Source organism: Chiloscyllium punctatum, chromosome 3 (genome assembly GCF_047496795.1).
Source record: "Chiloscyllium punctatum isolate Juve2018m chromosome 3, sChiPun1.3, whole genome shotgun sequence".
NCBI lineage: Eukaryota > Metazoa > Chordata > Chondrichthyes > Orectolobiformes > Hemiscylliidae > Chiloscyllium > Chiloscyllium punctatum.
In genome coordinates, this window is record NC_092741.1 from 61,752,213 (window position 1) to 61,771,356 (window position 19,144).

Sequence of the window (19,144 nt, forward strand, 5' to 3'; positions counted from 1 at the left end):
AACAGTTACAACATTGGTATCTATGCAACAATGTTTAAAATTACCCAGTTAATACCAAGAGTAAGAAACAGGACGAATCTAACCAACCAACTGGTCCCTCAGTCTACTCGCAATCATCAGTAAAGTGATGGAAGGTGTTAACAACAGTGATATCAAGACGCACATGCTTGGCAATAAGCTATTCACTGAAACTCAGTCAGGCCTCCATTGGGTCATTCAGATCCAGACCTCATTCCAGCCTTAGGTCAAACATCAACAAAAGAGCTGAGTTGCAGAGGTGAAATGAGAGTACTGTCCTTGACATTAAGGCTGCATTTGACTGCTTGTGGCATCAAGGAGCTCTAGCAACACTAAAATCAGTGGGAATCAGGGCAAAATCACCACCTGGCATAAGGGAAATGGTTGTAATTAGGGGAGGTAAGTCACCTCAGCTCCAGGACATCTTTGCCAGAGATCCTCAGGGTTGTGGCTTAGATCCAACTATCTTTAGCTGCTTTATCAGTGAACTTCCCTCCATCATAAGGTCAGAAATGAGCAAGTTCACAGGTGATTGCATAACGTTTAGCACCTCCTCAGATACCGAAACAGTCCACAATCAAGTACAGCAAGACCTGGACAATATCCAGGTTTGGGTGACAAGTGGTAACTAAAGTTTGTGCCAGGTAAGTGTTATACAATGACCATCTCCAAATAGAAAAAAATCTAAGTACTATCCCTTGACATTCAATGTACACTTCTGGGGCAGGTGGGACTTGAACCCTGACTTTCTGACATAGAAATAGGGACACTACCACTGCACTGCAACAGCCCTTTGGTCATGATGTAAAACTGTTGAACTTAATAAATGTCTGATTGAAAAATGAAATGCCACTCAAAGTTTGACTGGGTGGGAATTAATTCTGAGATTGCAACTCTTGATCTCCTTAGTTTCAAACAGTTGGTACAGGTAATGAGTCTGCTGTTTCCATTAGCATCTCCTCCACCCATTTTTTGATTCTTACTATATTTCATCACCTTTAGCCTGTATGCCATCTCTTTTGCCATTTAATCTCTTGCATTTTCACCTGATCCACAGATTAACCCTCCTGCTTCTCTCTCCCCTCCACCCTTTACCTGATTTGAAACTCTTACATCTGCAACATTTTCGATGATAAAATTGCCACCCCTGGCTCTGCCAGGGTGTTATTACCTGGGTAGGGGTTGGGGATTTTTCTTCTGTCGCTCCACCTTCATATGCGGCCATAGGACTGGTGCTTTGTCGATTCTGCTCTGTTTCATCAGGTATTCCTGTTAAAATGGCACATATTTACATGATAATTAAGTTCCTCTTTTTAAAAAGTGAATAGTAAAAAAACCTTCTGTTATCTGTTACAGACATATGAGTAAAGGAGGAAGGGTAAAAGCCAACTTACTTTCATTAGCCACATAATTTGCTGGAAAGTAGCCCTGTTTTCCATTGGCCAGGCGACCAAACCACCAGCTCGCATTATCTTTGTACAGCACTTGGATAATGTCAAAACGCTGGATGGTTAGCTCATCTGATCGATTTGCTGTGTAGTCATAAAGAGCTACGACCTACAGGAGAGATAAGGCCGCCACAGTTTTATCACAACTATGCCACAGAGAGAAACCCCTAAGTCTAACTTCCTCCTGCAGCAGGGCAGCTGAAACCAAAGCTGTAGTATGGTAAGACTTGAGGCTGTCTAAGGGTTTTGATGATGGGATCAGAAGTGGTGGGAACGCAGCAGGAGTTATGAGATAAAGGACTGCGGGATTCAAGACATAGTTAAACCATTTCACACTGCTAAGGTTAGTTTACAACAGCTGCTATTGTATTAATGATCTTATTAAACAATGATTGTAACTTCACCTGCACATGTTGAGAATCTTAACACCAGAACTCTTAAGCCCGAAACCAACTTGCAATTTTACTGCTGAGTATTTTTACATAATGCCGCAGACATTTTAAATGAGAAACCATATTTTCAAATTTAAAGACACTGTAGAGAAAAAGCTTGTAATATCTTGGAACAGATATCGTCATTTTCCATTGTTGCTAATCAAACAGCTTTGATCAAAATATAACAAGTTAACCCTTTGAAGATTAGTCTTACAAAATTTAAAAGCAACTTTGTTTAGCTTTTTCAGAAAACAATATAAACTTTTGTCACTTTATAGATTTATCCAACTTTGCTGTTTATAAGTATGATTTTATTGCAGCTGTGATAAGGCTAAAAAAAACGAGTGTACACTGAAAACTATTAATGCATTCAGTACTCAAAAGGTTAATTTCCAATCATAAACTGATACATTTTGGAAAGTTTGAGTGGGAGTTTTTTTTTAAACTGCTATTAATATCTTGCAAAGATGAGTGATGTGGCAGCTGTACATTAAATTATCGATGTGAGGAAATACTGTCATATTGAAAGTATCTGTAATATAAAAATCAGCACAATAATTTGGAAATAGGAGACACTTCTGAATTTCATCTACAATATTTTAGAACAATTCTCTTTAAATATCATCATTTTCTTAAAGACAGTTATTCTCCCACCTCCCAACTCAGCTCCCCTGCCCCACCCACAAAGTTTTATTAGGTTCTATCCAGACAAAGTTGAAAGGGCAGTCTGCTAATCAATATCTCTCACGTCTGTGCCAATGCTGTTCTCAAACTGGCAGCTTTGAAATGTACAGGCAAGACGTCTACCTTTGTGGGAGGGGCTCTAATTTCCACCCTATGCCTCTTTCAACAGTTCATGCTGAAATTGTGAATTTAGCACATGAGAAATGTGTAGATCAGTACTATTACCCAGAGGCATATGAGATTTGAAGATAAATAATGCACTGTCATTGTTTTTTTTAACTTTCAAAGTATACAGAATGTAAATAACAATGGGGGGTTGATTGGAATTCCCCTCCTTCCAATACAAGCTACGTTAACCACAGATAATACTACTCGTAACTAAACAGGAATTCAATGGGGAGGTTTATTTCGGTAATTTGCTTACAAGCGTTACAAATATCTAGCCTATGGAAGTAACTTTTGTTTCTTGTTTTGGTTCATTAATGTGTGAATTACAATAATACAAGTGTCTTAAGTCATTGTTTCAAGATGATAGCATTTAGGAACCCCTGACTTTATGACAAAGTTTGCTAAAATGCAACTTCTCTCCCTTCAGTGGTGGTCCTTCTGCTAATGGAAGGGGTAGAAGAGAATTCCTGCTACAGTCAGTGCATTGGCTGAAATAACTTAAGAGAAATGTAAAGGGCAGATGAGAAAACAGAACAAGAAAAATAGCAAGCCAAAGGTATGATGATGGAAACAAGGAGCGCAATGCTATAGCAGTGATCATTTACTACTGTGCAGTAAAACAAAATAATTTTAAAAATGGAACAAAGCAATTTCAGATTTCTGGTATTTTGGGGCTGACAGGCAAAACATATCAGATCAATTAACATATTTTTGCAAATCATGAAATCATATAATGTCTGAAATACTATCTTGAGAGGAAATAGTTGTCACATATTATAATCAAAAGCCACAAAATAAAAAAAATACAATGCATATTTCCCAATTAACTAATAAATCTCTGAGCATAAAATAAAACAGTAGAAATACACATTAACATCTGTGGAAAAAATAATGGGCTAACATTCAGGTATCCTGCTCCTCGGATGCTGTCTGAGTTACTGTGCTTTTCCAGCACCACAATCTTGACTGTTATCTATTTACAGTCTGTTCACAAGATCACTTGGCTTAATTAGGTGAATTTCAGCAATCGTCAGTCTGGTTTCTGAAATATGTAGACTGAGGATATCTTCAGTCATGAGTTGCATACTTAAAGAAATATGATCATAGCTCACAAAAGGTATCCCTGATATAACCTGCAGAGGCCAGTTAAGTAGTAAAACATATCTTCCACATTATTATCCATTGTTTCCACCTTTCTGTTTTTTGTTCCCTTCAAAACCATTTCACTGGAGTACTGACCACATAGTGAATGAAAATTAGCCTAGAATTCATAGCAGATGTGAAAGTCCTTTACTAATTCCATTCTACAGTAGCAGAATTAGCTGAATGTTTCAAACACAAAAGTAAGGAGATGCCCTAGTAAGAAAGCAGGTGACTAACAGTTCGCTGTGAGATTCCCCAAAAATTCAGGAGAATATACGTTAGTTCAAGAATGTAACATTACACGATAGGAAGGTGTCTTATCTCAGAGGGAACAACTGTCACTGTCAACTTACTCAACATGATTTAGTGTTCCTAATGAGGCATTATAATGCAACAATTATGTGTAATTTTTACCATACATGCCAACAATATGTATGAACCCATTTGTTAACACACTCACTTTCTGCTAGAAAAGGATCTACTTCAACTGAGGATGGAAGTGGCAATTGGTTAGATCGATTGCAAGGTCTGAGTTCTTCACAACAAATAGATGTCAATTTTTCTATTAGCAGCTAGAAAATCAAGTCAGGAAAGCTTTAAAACTTGGTGATTGTTTCTAAGACTCTCAGTTTCAGTGCATGCACTTAGTGTTTGCCTTCAAAAGTGTTATGCATATCAATTAAAATGCAAAAACATGGCTTTTAAAAATGTTCCATTTGCTCAGGGGAACCTTTTAGAACATATCTAATTGTCTTACTTGAAGAATTACTTTCTTAGGGCTGGTTACATCTGCTTTTCTGTGATAAGGAAAATCTCTTTTGTGACATCAATCCATTAACCGACATCTTATGTGATGACTTTTACATTTAAAAGAATTGAGTAGGTGATATGGGCTATTGTCTTATTTATGGGTGAGCTTTATTACTTTGAAAGCTGTTAATTAATATGGGTATAAATGATGGAACTTTCTTTGTGAGCATGGAGCAACTGGAAACAGACTGCAGAACATTTATTGGTCAACACTGACTTAGAAAGCATGAGGGGTGACTTTATTGAAATACAATGGATTGAAATTACCAGTCAGGCCCAATTGGTAGCCGAAAATGTACTAATCCTGTGACTGCACCGTAGTTTTGAGCACTTACTTTAATTTTTTAAAAAACTGTGCAATGATTTTCATTTACGTTACAAGAAATATTTTTGATTGGATGAAAAATGCAATATAGAATTGATGGTTATAGCAGAAGAAGGAAAATTTTATTGGCAAGTGTGGTTTTTTTCTATTATTAATAGCAAATGTTTGTTAATAGAATACGCAGAACGTTTCTGTGGGTTTTGGGATCCCAATGTCAAGGCCACATGGGGTCCTGAGTTCGCATGTCTGGTGCCAGCTAGTGAGCCTACTGTGGGTTTGTCATCCATTCAAGAACGGCAGCTTTCCCTGTGCTCCTTTCCCACTCAAAGGGCTGGCAGCCCTTAAAGATTCAGGTGCCTTAACAGAAGAAGTGGGTGAAACTAAGGCAAGGATGACACCACCAAGTGAAAGTGGCTCCCTTGGCAAAAATTTAAATTTTAAATTTACAAGGGCTAAAGTTGGCAGGCCCATCAAAGCAGAGGAGAAACCCCTGTTGTGGTAGTGTTTAAACAACAAGTTCATATTTCCATCTGTGGCCGTTTCTTTGGTGGATGTTTTCTCTGGCCTCAATGATTCTCTCTAACCAACCCCCAGCCTTGCAGAGAAGCCACCAAGGCAGCACTGCTACTGGCAACTTTAAACTGCCCCTACATGGTGCCTTAATCATTTAAATTGGCTATCTAACTCCATTCAGTAGGCAGTTGATCCGTATTCTAAGCCTCTCATGGTGTCTCTGAACAGGCACAAGTTGAGTTAAAGAAAGATCTATATCCTGGAAACCCTCTGGGAGACATATTCCAGAGAGTGAATGAGTCAGGAGGTAATGAGTCATAGAAATGTGCAGCATGGAAACAGACCCTTCGGTTCAAGACGTCCATGCTGACCAGAAATCTGAAATTAATCTTGTCCCATTTGCCAGCATTTGGCCCATATGCCTCTAAACCCTTCCTATTCATGGACCCACCCAGGTGCTTTTTAAATATTGTTATTGTAGCAGCCTCCTTCACTTTCTCTGGCAGCTCATTCTATATACACACTACCCGCTGTTAGAAAAAGTTGCCCCTTAGGTCCCTTTTAAATCCTTCCCCTCTCAGCTTAGATCTACGCCCTCTAGTTTTGGACTCCCCCACTCGGGAGAAAAGTCTTTGGCTATTCACCCTATCCATGCCCCTTGTGGATTTTCTATAAAGTCACCCCTCAGCCTTCGGCGCTCCAGAGAAAACCGCCCCAACCTATTCAGCCTCTCCCTGTACCTCAAACCCTCCAACTCTGGCAACATCCTTGTAAATCTTTTTTGAACCTTTTCACGTTTCACAATATCGTTCCTACAGCAAGGAGACCAGAATTGCACACAATATTCCAAAAGTGGCCTAAGAAATGTCCTTCCAAATGACCTCCCAACTCCTATACTCAATGATCTGACCAATAAAGGCAAGCATACCAAATGCCTTCTTAACCGTCCTTATAAGGCTTCTCTCTATTTTCCTAGCATCAATCCTTACCTATCTCCAAAACTCCCGCTATGGGACCAGGAAAATTCTGCCAAAATGTTTGAAAAACATCAGGTTGCTGCCTTTCAATAGAATCCTGTCCCATTGTTTTGTGGGTTAAGGTTCCAATGCAATGATGCCATTACCTCTTACTGCAGTAACTTAAAAAACTAACTGTGAAATTATTGGAAAATAAATCAAACAGTTTAAAAATCATTGTTTCACCCAGGGAGAAATGTCTTTAAATTTAGAAAATGAATCCTTTGGTAATTGCTATATTGGGCAAAGTTGCAAGCCACACATTTTTTGCCTTGAACGTTATTTCAGCTACAAAAAATGATAGAATGTCTGGTATTGTTGCAGTTTAAACTGCAACCTGAAGTTTCTATACTTTTTTAACATGCCAACTTGTTTCACATTCTGCAAGTCTATTTCCATTTGAGTTGACAGCATTTTGGTGTGGCTCTGTCTTTTTGAGGCTACTGGATATTTTCCGCTAACTTCCTGAGTTTGAATGCTGAACTTATGAGTAAAGAATAACGCTATGGGGCCAATTTAAGATTAAATACGTTTTTAAAGTTTCGGCATCTGTGTGACATTTCTTATCTACCTGAGTTAGTAAAATATGAGTGGTGATCAGTCATGTACGTGAAAATGTTAATTTTTACACAATTAAAATGACGAAACCTAATTTTGGCAAAGGTTTAAGATTGGAAAGATACATAAACATAACTGCTCACAAATGCAAATGTTTACTTACAGATTCTTCCACTGGTGCGTTAGAATCGGCTTCTACTTTGATTGAAGATATTGTAGATTTTTCACAAGTCTAAAGAAAAGGGAAACTACATTAACCTGTTTACTATGCATTCTGAGTCATATAACAGGCTGTCATGATATAATGTTCTCATAGCATATAAAGAAGATTTTCTTTGTTTTGTAGAATTTAGTAATTAGGTGTACTGTTTAAGTTTTAAATTTATTCAAATGTACATTAGTATAAAATCAAAATTTGCGTTTAAAGGGCATTTTGTTTTCTTTTGTTCAAACACTGAATGAGGAGAATCCTTCCTAGTAGCCTGGATTGGGCAGCACGGTGGCACAGTGGTTAGCACTGCTGCCTCACAGTGCCAGAGACCTGGGTTCAATTCCTGCCTCAGGTGACTCTCTGTGTGGAGTTTCCACGTTCTCCCTGTGTCTGTATGGGTTTCCTCCCACAATCCAAAAAATGTGCAGGTTAGGTGAATTGGCCATGTTAAGTTGCCCATTGTATTAGGTGAAGGGGTACTGTAGAGGAATGGGTTCGGGGTTGCAGTGTGGACTTGTTGGGCCAAAAGGCCTGTTTCCACACTGTAAGTAATCTAAACTTTATCACAGTCTCCCATGAATATATGGTAAACTAAAATCCTCCCCCACAAATCCAAAGCTATATACAGTATACGCATTATACATAGGTGATAGAATGTTAGGCTAATTACAGCCCAGAGGGACCCATTCAGTGCATGATATCAGTGCCAATTTTCTAGCAAAATCAATTCACTTTATGCCACTCTCCTGCCCTTGCCTTGTGGCCCTATTATTTCTTTTCTCTTCAGCAAAAGAGCCAATACGTTTGTAAGCTACAACTGAATCTGCCTCCACCGCACTTTCAAGCTGTGCGTTCTTAATCTTACCAACTCTCGACTTATAAACATTTTTTCTTACATTAGTGTTGTTTCCTTTGCCAATCAGCTTAAATCAAAGGCTTCTGGGTCCAAACCCTTCACTAACAGTAAGTTTCTCCCTCACTGTCCTTGTGGATTTGCTGTGATTAAATGCTTTCCTAGAGGTTTCATCACTTAACTTGTCCCCTACATTGCAGCCATTAGTCAGCAACGTATCCAGCTTTGAGATGCATTTCCATCCTGTGGAAACTAGAATCCAAAACACTTTTCACACAAAGGATACTGCTCAGGCAGATTTGTTTATTTCCCTAATTTTCCATATCTTCACATTTCGTAAAGAAACTTTCAACAAAAATGACAAAAAATTAATACTATAATGATTTTTTCACAGGATTACATATAGTCATGTCCTGGAGTTTGATCTTCAACATCAGGGAACCGGAGCTATGGATCTGAAGATGAAGTATGCAGCGTGCAGAGAGTCTGTGAGGGGAGATAGACTGTTGATAGGGCAAAGTTGCAGTCAGTGTGATGGGTTGAAGTGTGTCTATTTAAACGCAAGAAGTATCAGGAATAAGGGTGATGAACTTAGAGCATTGATCAATACTTGGAACAATGATGTTGTGGCCGTTACCGTGACTTGGATATCATAGGGGCAGGAATGGTTGTTGGATGTTCCAGGGTTTAGATGTTTCAAAAGGGATGGGAGGTGAGGGCATTGCTAATCAGGCATGGTATTACAGCTGTAGAAAGGGAGGTCGGCAAGGAGGGTTTGTCTACAGAGTTAGTATGGGTAGAAGTCAGAAACAGGAAAGCAGTGACTTTACTGGGAGTTTTCTGCAGACCTCCCAGTAGCAACACGGATACAGAGGAGCAGATTGGGAGGCAGAATTTGGAAAGATGCAGAAGTGACAGGATTGTTGTCATGGGTGACTTTAACTTCCCTGATTTGGAGGTGCTGGTGTTGGACTGGGGGGTACAAAGTTAAAAATCACACGACACCAGGTTATAGTCCAACAGGTTTATTTGGAAGCACTAGCTTTCAAAGCACTGCTCCTTCATCAGGTGGTTGCGGAGTCTAAGATTGTAAGAAACAGAATTTACAGCAAGAGTTTACAGTGTGATGCTACTGAGATTATATATTGAAAAACAGCTGGATTATTTGTAAATCTCTCATCTTTTAGAATGACGATGTTGGTTTCTGTTCTTTTGTATGTAAATCCCAGAACTTGTTTTAAAGTTACATTCACAAGTGAACCTTAATAATGGGTGTCATGTCAGCTCAGATAATGCATTGAAAGCATGAGATTAGTCTGTCTGTCTGTGCCTCAATGTTCACACTGGTTCTATTTCTAAAAAAGGGATTTACAGAATATTACATGGATCCATGATTTGGAGATGCTGGTGTTGGACTGGGGTAAACAAAGTTAAAAATCACACAACACCAGGTTATAGTCGAACAGGTTTAATTGGAAGCACACTAGCTTTCGGAGCGACACTCCTTCATCGAGTGATAGTGATCACCCAATGAAGGAGCAATGCTCCAAAAGCTAGTGTGCTTCCAATTAAACCTGTTGGACTATAACCTGGTGTTGTGCGATTTTTAACTTTACACGGGTCCATGCAGTTTTTGAGCAAAATAAAATGTAATTTTGCAAGTACAAATGCACCCTACAAACCTATATGTGTATGTGTGCATGTGGGGAGGGTGTCTGTCCATGGGAGTGTGTGTAAGTTTAAAGGGGTATCGGTCTATGAGAGGGTGCCTGTGTGGGTGTGGGGGGTGTGCATGTGTGAGCATATGAGAGACAGCTTGTGTATGAGAGACGGTCTGCATAAGTGTATGGGTCTATAGGAGTGTGTGTGTGTGTGTGTGTGTGAGAGAGAGAGAGAGAGAGAGAGAGAGGGAGAGTGTAGTGCAGTGGGGTCACCTGTAGTGTAACATGAACCCAAGGTCCCAGGTGAGGCCATCCCATGGGTACCGAGCTTGGCTGTCAGCCTCTGTTCAGCCACAGTTGTTGCAAGACAGGCAACAACGCAAAGTGGACAAGCAGAGGCTGACAGCCAAGTTTAGGACATAGAACATTACAGCGCAGTACAGGCCCTTCAGCCCTCAATGTTGCGCCGACCTGAGATACCAATCTGAAGCCCATCTAACCTACACTATTCCATTTACGTCCATATGCTTGTCCAATGACGACTTAAATGTACTTAAAGTTGGTAAATCTACTGTTGCAGGCTAGGCATTCCATAGCCTTACTACTCTTTGAGTAAAGAAACTACCTCTGACATCTGTCCTATATTATCACCCCTCAATTTAAAGCTATGCCCCCTCGTGCTCGCCGTCACCATACTTGGAAACAGGCTCTCCCTGTCCACCCTATCTAACCCTCTGATTATCTTAAGTGTCTCTATTAAGTCACCTCTCAACCTTCTTCTCTCTAATGAAAACAGCCTCAAGTCCCTCAGCCTTTCCTCGTAAGACCTTCCTTCCATTCCAGGCAACATCCTAGTAAATCTCCTCTGCACTCTTTCCAAAGCTTCCATATCCTTCTTATAATGCAGTGACCAGAACTGTACTCAATACTCCAAGTGTGGCCGCACTAGAGTTTTGTACAGCTGCAGCATAACCTCATGGTTCCAGAACTCAATCCCTCTATTAATAAAAGCTAAAACACTGTATGTGTTCTTAACAACTTTGTCAACCTGGGTGGCAACTTTCAAGGATCTGTGTACATGGATATTGAGATCTCTCTGCTCATCGACACTACCAAGAATCATACCATTAGCCCAGTACTTTGCATTCCGGATACTCCGACCAAAGTGAATCACCACACACTTGTCCGCACTAAACTCCGTTTGCCACCTCTCAGCCCAGCTGTGCAGCTTATCGATGTCTCTCTGTAACCTACAACATCCTTCGTCACTATTCACAACTCACCGACCTTAGTGTCATCTGCAAATTTACTAACCCACTCTTCTACGCCCTCATCCAGGTCGTTTATAAAAATGACGAACAGCGGTGGACCCAACACTGACCCTTGTGGTACACCATTAGTAACTGGACTGCAGGATGAACATTTCCCATCAACCACCATCCTCTGTCTTCTTTCAGCAAGCAATTACTGATCCAAACTGCTATATCTCCCAAAATCCCATTCCTCTGCATTTTGTACAATAGTCTACTGTGGGGAACCTTATCAAACACCTTGCTGCAATCCATATACACCACATCAACCGGTTTACTCTCATCTACCTGTTCGGTCACCTTCTCAAAGAACTTTATAAGGTTTGTGAGGCATGACCTACCATTCACAAAACCGTGCTGACTATCCCTAATCAAATTATTCTTTTCTAGATGATTATAAATCCTATCTCTTATAACCTTTTCCAAAACTTTACCAACAACTGAAGTAAGGCTCACTGGTCTATAATTACCAAGGTTGTCTCTACTCCCCTTCTTGAACAGGGGAACCACATTTGCTATCCTCCAGTCTACTGGCACTATTCCTGTAGACAATGATGATTTCAAGATCAATGCCAAAGGCTCGGCAATCTCCCCCCGGCTTCCCAGAGGAACCTAGGATAAATCCCATCCGGCCCAAGGGAACTTATCTATTTTCACACTCTGCAAGATTTCTAATACCTCTTCCTTGTGAACTTCAATCATACCTAGTCTAGTAGCCTGTATCTCAGTATTCTCCTTGACAACATTGTTGTTTTCTAGAGTGAATACCATCGAAAAATATTCCTTTAGTGCTTCCCCTATCTCCTCTGACTCCACACACAACTTTCCACTACTGTCCTTGATTGGCCATAATCTTACTGTCATCATTCTTTTATTCCTTAAATACCTATAGAAAGCCTTAGGGTTTACCCTGATCCTATCCCCCAACAACTTTTCATGTCTCCTCCTGGCTCTTCTGAGCTCTCTCTTTAGGTCTTTCCTGGCTACCTTGTAACCCTCAAGCACTCTAACTGAGCCTTCACATCTCATCCTAACATAATCCTTCTTCTTCCTCTTGACCAGAGATTCCACTTCCTTTGTAAACCACGGCTCCTGCGCTCTACAACTTCCTCCCTGCCTGACAGGTACATACTTATCTAGGACACACAGGAGCTTTTCCTTGAATAAGGTCCACATTTCTAAAGTGCCCATCCCCTGCAGTTTCCTTCCCCATCCTATGCATCCTAAATCTTGCCTAATCGCATCGTAATTGCCTTTCCCCCAGCTGTAACTCTTGCCCAGTGGTATACACCTATCCCTTTCTATCACTAAAGTAAACATAGCAGAATTGTGATCGCGATCACCAAAGTGCTCACCTACTTCCAAGTCTAACACCTGGCCAGGCTCATTACCCAGTACCAAATCTAATGTGGCTTCGCCCCTTGTTGGCCTGTCTACATACTGTCAGGAAGCCCTCCTGCACACACTGGACAAAAACTGACCCATCTATACTCGTATTACTTCCCAGTCAATATTTGGAAACTTGAAGTCCCCCATGACAACTACCCTGTCTGTCTCACTCCTATCGAGAATCATCTTTGATTCCAATAGGGATGGCCTCAACTGGGACCTTAAGTTCATGTCACACCACAGGTGACCCCACTGCACTACACACTCTCTCTCACACATGCACACAAGTGTGCACACATAAACACACACCTAAAGACCCATACAATCACAAAAACCCTCTCTCATAACATAAGCTCTCTACCATACACTCACACATACTCATCCCCATGCTCATACATACCCACCCCCCACACTCACACCTACAAACGCATCCTCTAACAGACTTATACCCCTTTACACTCACACTCATACATCATACACACACTGTATCACAGACACTCACAAACTACCCCCAAAACACACACACTATACATTTGTGGGGTGCATTTATACTTGCAAAATTACATTTTATTTTGCTCAAAAACTGCATGGATTGTAAGATTCTGTAAATCCCTGTTTTTTAGAAAATAAATCAGTCCAAACATTGGGGCACAGACAGACAGACTTTAACCTCACACTTTCAATGCATTAACAATAGATGCCATGTCAGCTCAGATAAAGTTCACTTGAGAATGTAACTTTAAAAACCGTTCTGGGATTTACATATGAAAGAACTGAAGCAAACATGGTAATTCTAAAAGATGAGAGATTTAACAAATAATCCAGCTGTTTTTCAATATATAATCTCTGTTGCAGCACACTGTAAACTTTTGCTATAAATTCTGTGCCTTATGATCTTATACTCCCCAACCACCTGATGAAAGAACAGTGCTCTGAAAGCTAAAGCTTCTAAATAAACCTGTCGGATATAACCTGGTGTGGGATGATTTTTTTTAACTTTAACTTCTCTAACATTGATTGGAACCTCCTTAGTTCAAATAGTTTGGATGTAGCAGTTTTTGTCAGGTGTGTCCAGGAAAGATTTCTGACTCAATATGTAGATAGGGGGACTAGAGGGGAGGCCATTTGGATTTGGTGCTTGGCAATGAACTAGGCCAGGTGCCAGATTTCTCGGTGGGAGAGCATTTCGGTGATAATAATCACAACTCCCTGATCTTTACTATAGTCATGGAGAAGGATAGCAGCAAACGGTATGGGAAAGTATTTAACAGGGGAGCAGGAATTACATGTTATTAGGCAGGAACTGGGGTATCTAAATTGGGAACAGATATTCTAAGGAAAATGCAAGACAGAAATGTGGATGTTGTTTAGGAAGTACTTGCTGATAGTGCTGGATAGCTTTGTCCCACTGAGGCAAGGAAGGGATGGTAGGGCGAAGGAATCTTGGGTGACAAGGCATGTAGAGTATCTAGCCAAGAGGAAGAAGGAAGCTTTCTTAAAGTCGAGGAAGCAAGGGTCAGACAGGGCTCTAAAGGTTTACAAGGTAGTCAGGAAGGAACTGAAGAATGGACTTAGGAGGGCTAGAAGGGAACATGAAAAAGCTTTAGCGGATAAGATTAAGGAAAACCTTAAGGCATTCTATAGTTACGTGAGGAACAAGAGTGAGGGGAGGGCCGATCAGCGATAGTGGAGGGAACTTGTGCCAGGTGTTGGAGGAGATGGGGAGGTTCTTAATGAATACTTTGTTTCAGTATTCACTATTGAGAGGTCCTTGTCGTTTGACAGTGTGAAACAGGTTGATGTGCTCAAATAGGTTGATGTTAAGAAGGAAGATGTGCTGAAAACTTTGAAAAATGTAAGGATAGATCAGCCTTCTGGGCTGGACAGGATATACTCAAGGTTACGAGAGGAAGTGAGGGAAAAGGTTGCTGCACCTTTACTCCTCTGACCTCACTGTCCACGGGAGTAGTGCCAGATGATTGGAGGGTGGCAAATGTTATTCCCTTATTCACGAAAGGAAATAGGGATAATCCTAAGAATTACAGACCGGTCAGTCTTACATCTGTGCTGGGTAAATTATTGGGGAGGATTTTGAGAGACAGGATTTACAATTACTTGGAAAACCATAGTTTGATCAGAGATAATCAGCATGGCTTTGTGAGGGGCAGGTCATGCCTCACAAGCCTTACGGAATTCTTTGAGGATGTGACAAAACACATTGATGAAGGTAGGAGAGTCAACATGGTGTACATGTAGTTTAGCAAGTTATTTGATAAGATTTCCCATGGTAGGCTCATCCAGAAAGAAAGGAGGCATGGGATACAGGGATATTTGGCTGTCTGCACACTGAATTGGCTGGCCCACAGAAGACAGAGGGTGGTAGTAGATGGAAAGTATTCAGCCTGGAGTTCAGTGACCAGTGCGTTCCACACTGATCTGTTCTGGGACCTGTGCTCTTATGATTTTTATAAATGACTTGGATGAGGAACATGAAGGGTGGGTTAATAAGATGACACGAAGGTTGATGGAGTGGTAGATAGTGTGGAAGGCTGTTGTAGGTTGCAACACATAATTTCTGACCCCCTTTGAGCCTGATTATTTATCATGTCCCTCATTCCTACGTCTTTGTCCTTGGGGACCCCAGTTCTGTTTAGGCTGTTGTTTAAATCTGCCCTGCTCCAGACACGTCACCTGTGGGAAAGCTTCTCTAAAACCCTCTATTGCTGGCATGGGACTTTCTGGCCCCTGTCTGGCTACCTGATAGGACCCCCCTTGCACCGGTACTTGGTTCACGCAAGTGTTGATTACTGTGTCGGTTCTTACTGGCAACACCTTTTTAGCCTTCTGTTTTTCTTTCTTTTTAAGCTCTTCGAGCTGCATTTGTGCCAGCTTCCTTTGCACCTCCGCCTGCTGTTCAGGCAGTTTCGCTTTGTCTTTTCGAAACCTTTCAACTGCATGAGCTACATGATCTTTAAATTCCTGGTGGCTCGCTTATGTCAGACCCACCACTTCCTCCAGCCTTGACCTGACTTAGGAGGGCATTGCCTGAATGATGGAATTTTGGAACATTGTGGTCAGCAACTGATTAGTCTCTATGTCTTGCTCTGTTTCCAGCCTCCACTTCATTAGCTGTTTCTCCAAGTAGGCAGCCGGGTTTTCACTTTCTCCCAGTGGTTCCCCTCTCAGACCCTGGGGGTCTATTTTGGGTGGATAACAGTCTCTCAAGGCCTGCCATACACTCTGTCTCACTCGATCAAACCCAACCCCATGATTAATCATTGGATTGTCTGCCACATTTTTCAAACAGGCTCGGATCATTATTTCCTTTAACTTCGGGAGCTCTACCAACCTCACCAGCAGTGCCTTCAAGTCTCCTATAGCCAGCAATTGCCCTATGGTTTCATCTTCAAAAGCCCTGATCCACTTTCCCGCTCCCTCATGCAAACTGGGCAGTGCATTCTTCAGCCCTTCCAGATCCTGAGTTCCCCAAGGAATGTATTGTGGGTTTCTCCCCTCTTTCATAAGAAGTGGTAGCATCCTTCCCTGTTGGCCCTTTTCCCCTTTATCAACACTACTTCTCAATAAATCCCCCTCGGGCTCTGAGTCCGATGCTATTTCTAATTCCTCACATTCTTTACGTACTGGGGCCCTTTTCTTTCCTTGTCTCTCATCGTCCCTTTCTGCTTGCTCTCCGTCACTTTCACTGTTTTTCTCTTCAGCCCTTCTTTCGTATCGCAATGAGTATTCCTCAATTGCCTTTTGTTCCCTTAGCCCACGCAGCACACTAATCTCATGTTTCAGCTCTTCTTGCTCTCGTTGTATAGCTTCTATTTGCTCCTGCCTGTCCCTTTTCTCTCTTTCTCTTCTTTCCCTCAGTTCATTTTTGTCTTCCGCACTTCTATCCCATTCTAACTGTCCCTCTATTACTACTGTTCCCTTTATTACTGGACACTGCTTCAATGCCTCTTCATTCGAGTAGGGAGGAGGTTTATTCAACTCCTCCACATCTGGGTATACAGGGGGGTTGCTGATTCCTACTTTTCTGTTTCCCGTAACTGCTCAGCTTGTTCTTTTGCAGCTTTCCTAGTTACCACAGGTGCCTGACAAGTTACCTTTAGTTCCTTACCCTCTTTCCTGAAATGTTTCAGTATTTCCATCTCCTGATCCTTTTGGTTTCTACTTTTAGATTTATCTTTTGGCTTATAGTTCTTAATTAGTCCTTCCATCTCATTGCACATATGTATATCAAAATTACCTTCTCTTGGCCATTTAGTCAATAAATCCTTAGTTCTTTTTTCCCATTTCTCAGAAATTTTTACAATATCATTTCTTGCCCCTGGAAATTTCTTAATCAGTATCTCAATTGCAGTCACTTTATCCATCCTACGATATATTTCAGTCCAACCAATGTATTATCTTTGCTCTCATAAATCACTTCCTCATACCATTCAAGTCCGGTGGTGCTTTGTTCAATAGTATAAGCAATTCCTAACTTTAAAACTTGCAACTGTCCCTTACCAATCTATCAGTTTTTAAATGTCCTCAATTGCAGCTAGTTAATACAAACAACCTATTCTCATTCATTCTATCAAAACCAATCTAACACTGCACCTTCAAAATGCATTAATTACTAATGGTTTCTTGAGAAATTTCTTTAAAAAAAACTATCTTAACTTCTTACAGTACAAAATAAAATCAAAATACCCCTGGATTTCGAGCTCCAGGGAAACGAAACACACACACACACACACACACACACACACACACACACACACAAACACACACAAACACACACACACGTTTGCTGCTAACAGCCAAACACTCTGCTATAAATCAATTACTGTCAGCCATAGCCTTACTTAAACAGACCTTTTGTTCATTTCCAAAAGTCTAATTATCCTACTGGCCTTATCTAAAACATTTAACAGTCTAGTAACACTATAACACTATGACTATTCTCTGCTATTTTCACTTTTAATCATCAACTACCAATTTGCCGGCTTTCTAAACAGGTCTATCAGCGCTTCCAGTAAAACGATTTCCCCTTACCTATTCTGCCCTATCTATCTATAGGGTCATATAAAACCATTTCCCCTTCTTTATTCTGCCCTATCTATCTATAGGGTCTTATATTTCTGCCTTATCTATCCATAGGGTCTTACATACACCACATGGAATTTTTGCACTTTTTATTCTTACTCACCCCTTACCCCACTGCGCAGTTTTCTTGACCAATTCTTCACGTCTCCTTCAGCAGTAATTTACCCCTTGCCTTTGGATCTTGGATCGGAGAGACCCTCCAGCAGGTTCCCATACCTCAGAGACCCAAGGACCACTTGAAGGCAACAGAATATAGTCTGAATTCACAGCAAAAATGCTAACCTTTTTTTGTTGGGTACCCTTATTCTGTCAGTCTTTGGAGTGTACCCGGTGGACCAAGAAGTGCCCTGTTTCTGCCGCCCTCTGTCCAGGTGGGTCCCTGCATGACCCTGCTCGCTGCGCCACATTTGTTGTGGAGAAAATACAGAGAACCACCAGGGAGATGCAGAGAGTTCTGCAAGAAGTAGGTCTTTTATTTGCAAAAAATCGTGACACTGAGAAAGCTGATTCTCGAATGCCCACAAACCTCAGGGTCCGTGGATTTTTATATCTTTTTTTATCATGTTTCTGTTAGCTTATCAGCATGTCCAACTATATTAATCAAAGTACCTCACTCTAGCTACACAATAAACCAGCAACGTTAGTTCCCATTATCTCTTTAGTTGTACATTCTACTTGATGTTATTCTAATGTCACAGTTGGATATTTATTATCACTTCTGCTACAGTGATCTTTCATTGCAGACTAACCTATCATGATAGATATTTAGCTATTCCATCTATTACAATAGTCTCCTGTCTCAAGCTGACTCTACTAACTTTTAATTAGATATTTTAATGTCATGTCCCAAATATTTATGGTCCCAATCCTGTCATAATAACACTCAGGAGAGAAACTTGCTTTAATACTTGTGTTATCTCATCTCACCATAGTGACCTTTCAGCCTTAACCTTACTCTGCTAATTGGTGCAAGAATGTTCCACGATGGTTATCCCATCCTGCCCCTGACTTTCACAGAACACTGGTTGCTAGTGGTCTTCATGCTTTAACCCTTCCCGTGCTTTCATATTCTTTATTTTACATAATGGCTGAATTCTGTGGAAAGATCATCAATCTGAAGTATGAGGTAAAATCTCACAGGGTTCTGAATAACGTGGGCTATGGTGGGAAATGTGGTAGAGTTGCATGAAAAGTCCAGTAAGACCTAACTTGCTACAGGAATAACACGCTGCATCTTTTAATACAATTCTGGCAACAAGATGAGATTCTCACTGAGCAGCAGTATGTTGCTTATAGAAGATAATTATTGCTTGTTAACAATGTTCCATTTAAGTTGAATGGCTGTGTATGCAAGCAGCTACTTCAAGGTTCCATGCATGGTGATCAGCATCAGCACACTGATCACAGCAATCACTTCTGACTCCAGAAGTCGCTGTCACATACAGTTGGAAAGAAAATTAGAAGGAACTCTGCTTATTAATGACTTTATCAACTGCAGATTTT

The 19,144-nt window shown here is 40.8% G+C and overlaps 1 protein-coding gene across 4 annotated transcripts in view; it reads right to left on the reverse strand.

The window, feature by feature from the left end:
• ahi1 (Abelson helper integration site 1) overlaps window positions 1–19,144 on the reverse strand; it is a 260,111-nt gene that overhangs the window by 18,919 nt on the left and 222,048 nt on the right. For 3 of the 4 annotated variants that reach the window (XM_072554134.1, XM_072554114.1, XM_072554123.1), the window contains 3 exons: window positions 7,281–7,349; window positions 1,413–1,575; window positions 1,190–1,287 (listed from right to left, as the gene is read on the reverse strand). In XM_072554134.1, the coding sequence (XP_072410235.1) occupies window positions 1,190–1,287; window positions 1,413–1,575; window positions 7,281–7,349 (330 nt within the window). Of the gene's footprint in view, window positions 1–1,189; window positions 1,288–1,412; window positions 1,576–7,280; window positions 7,350–19,144 lie in introns of those variants that run through there. The other variant, XM_072554143.1, reaches the window with a different exon arrangement.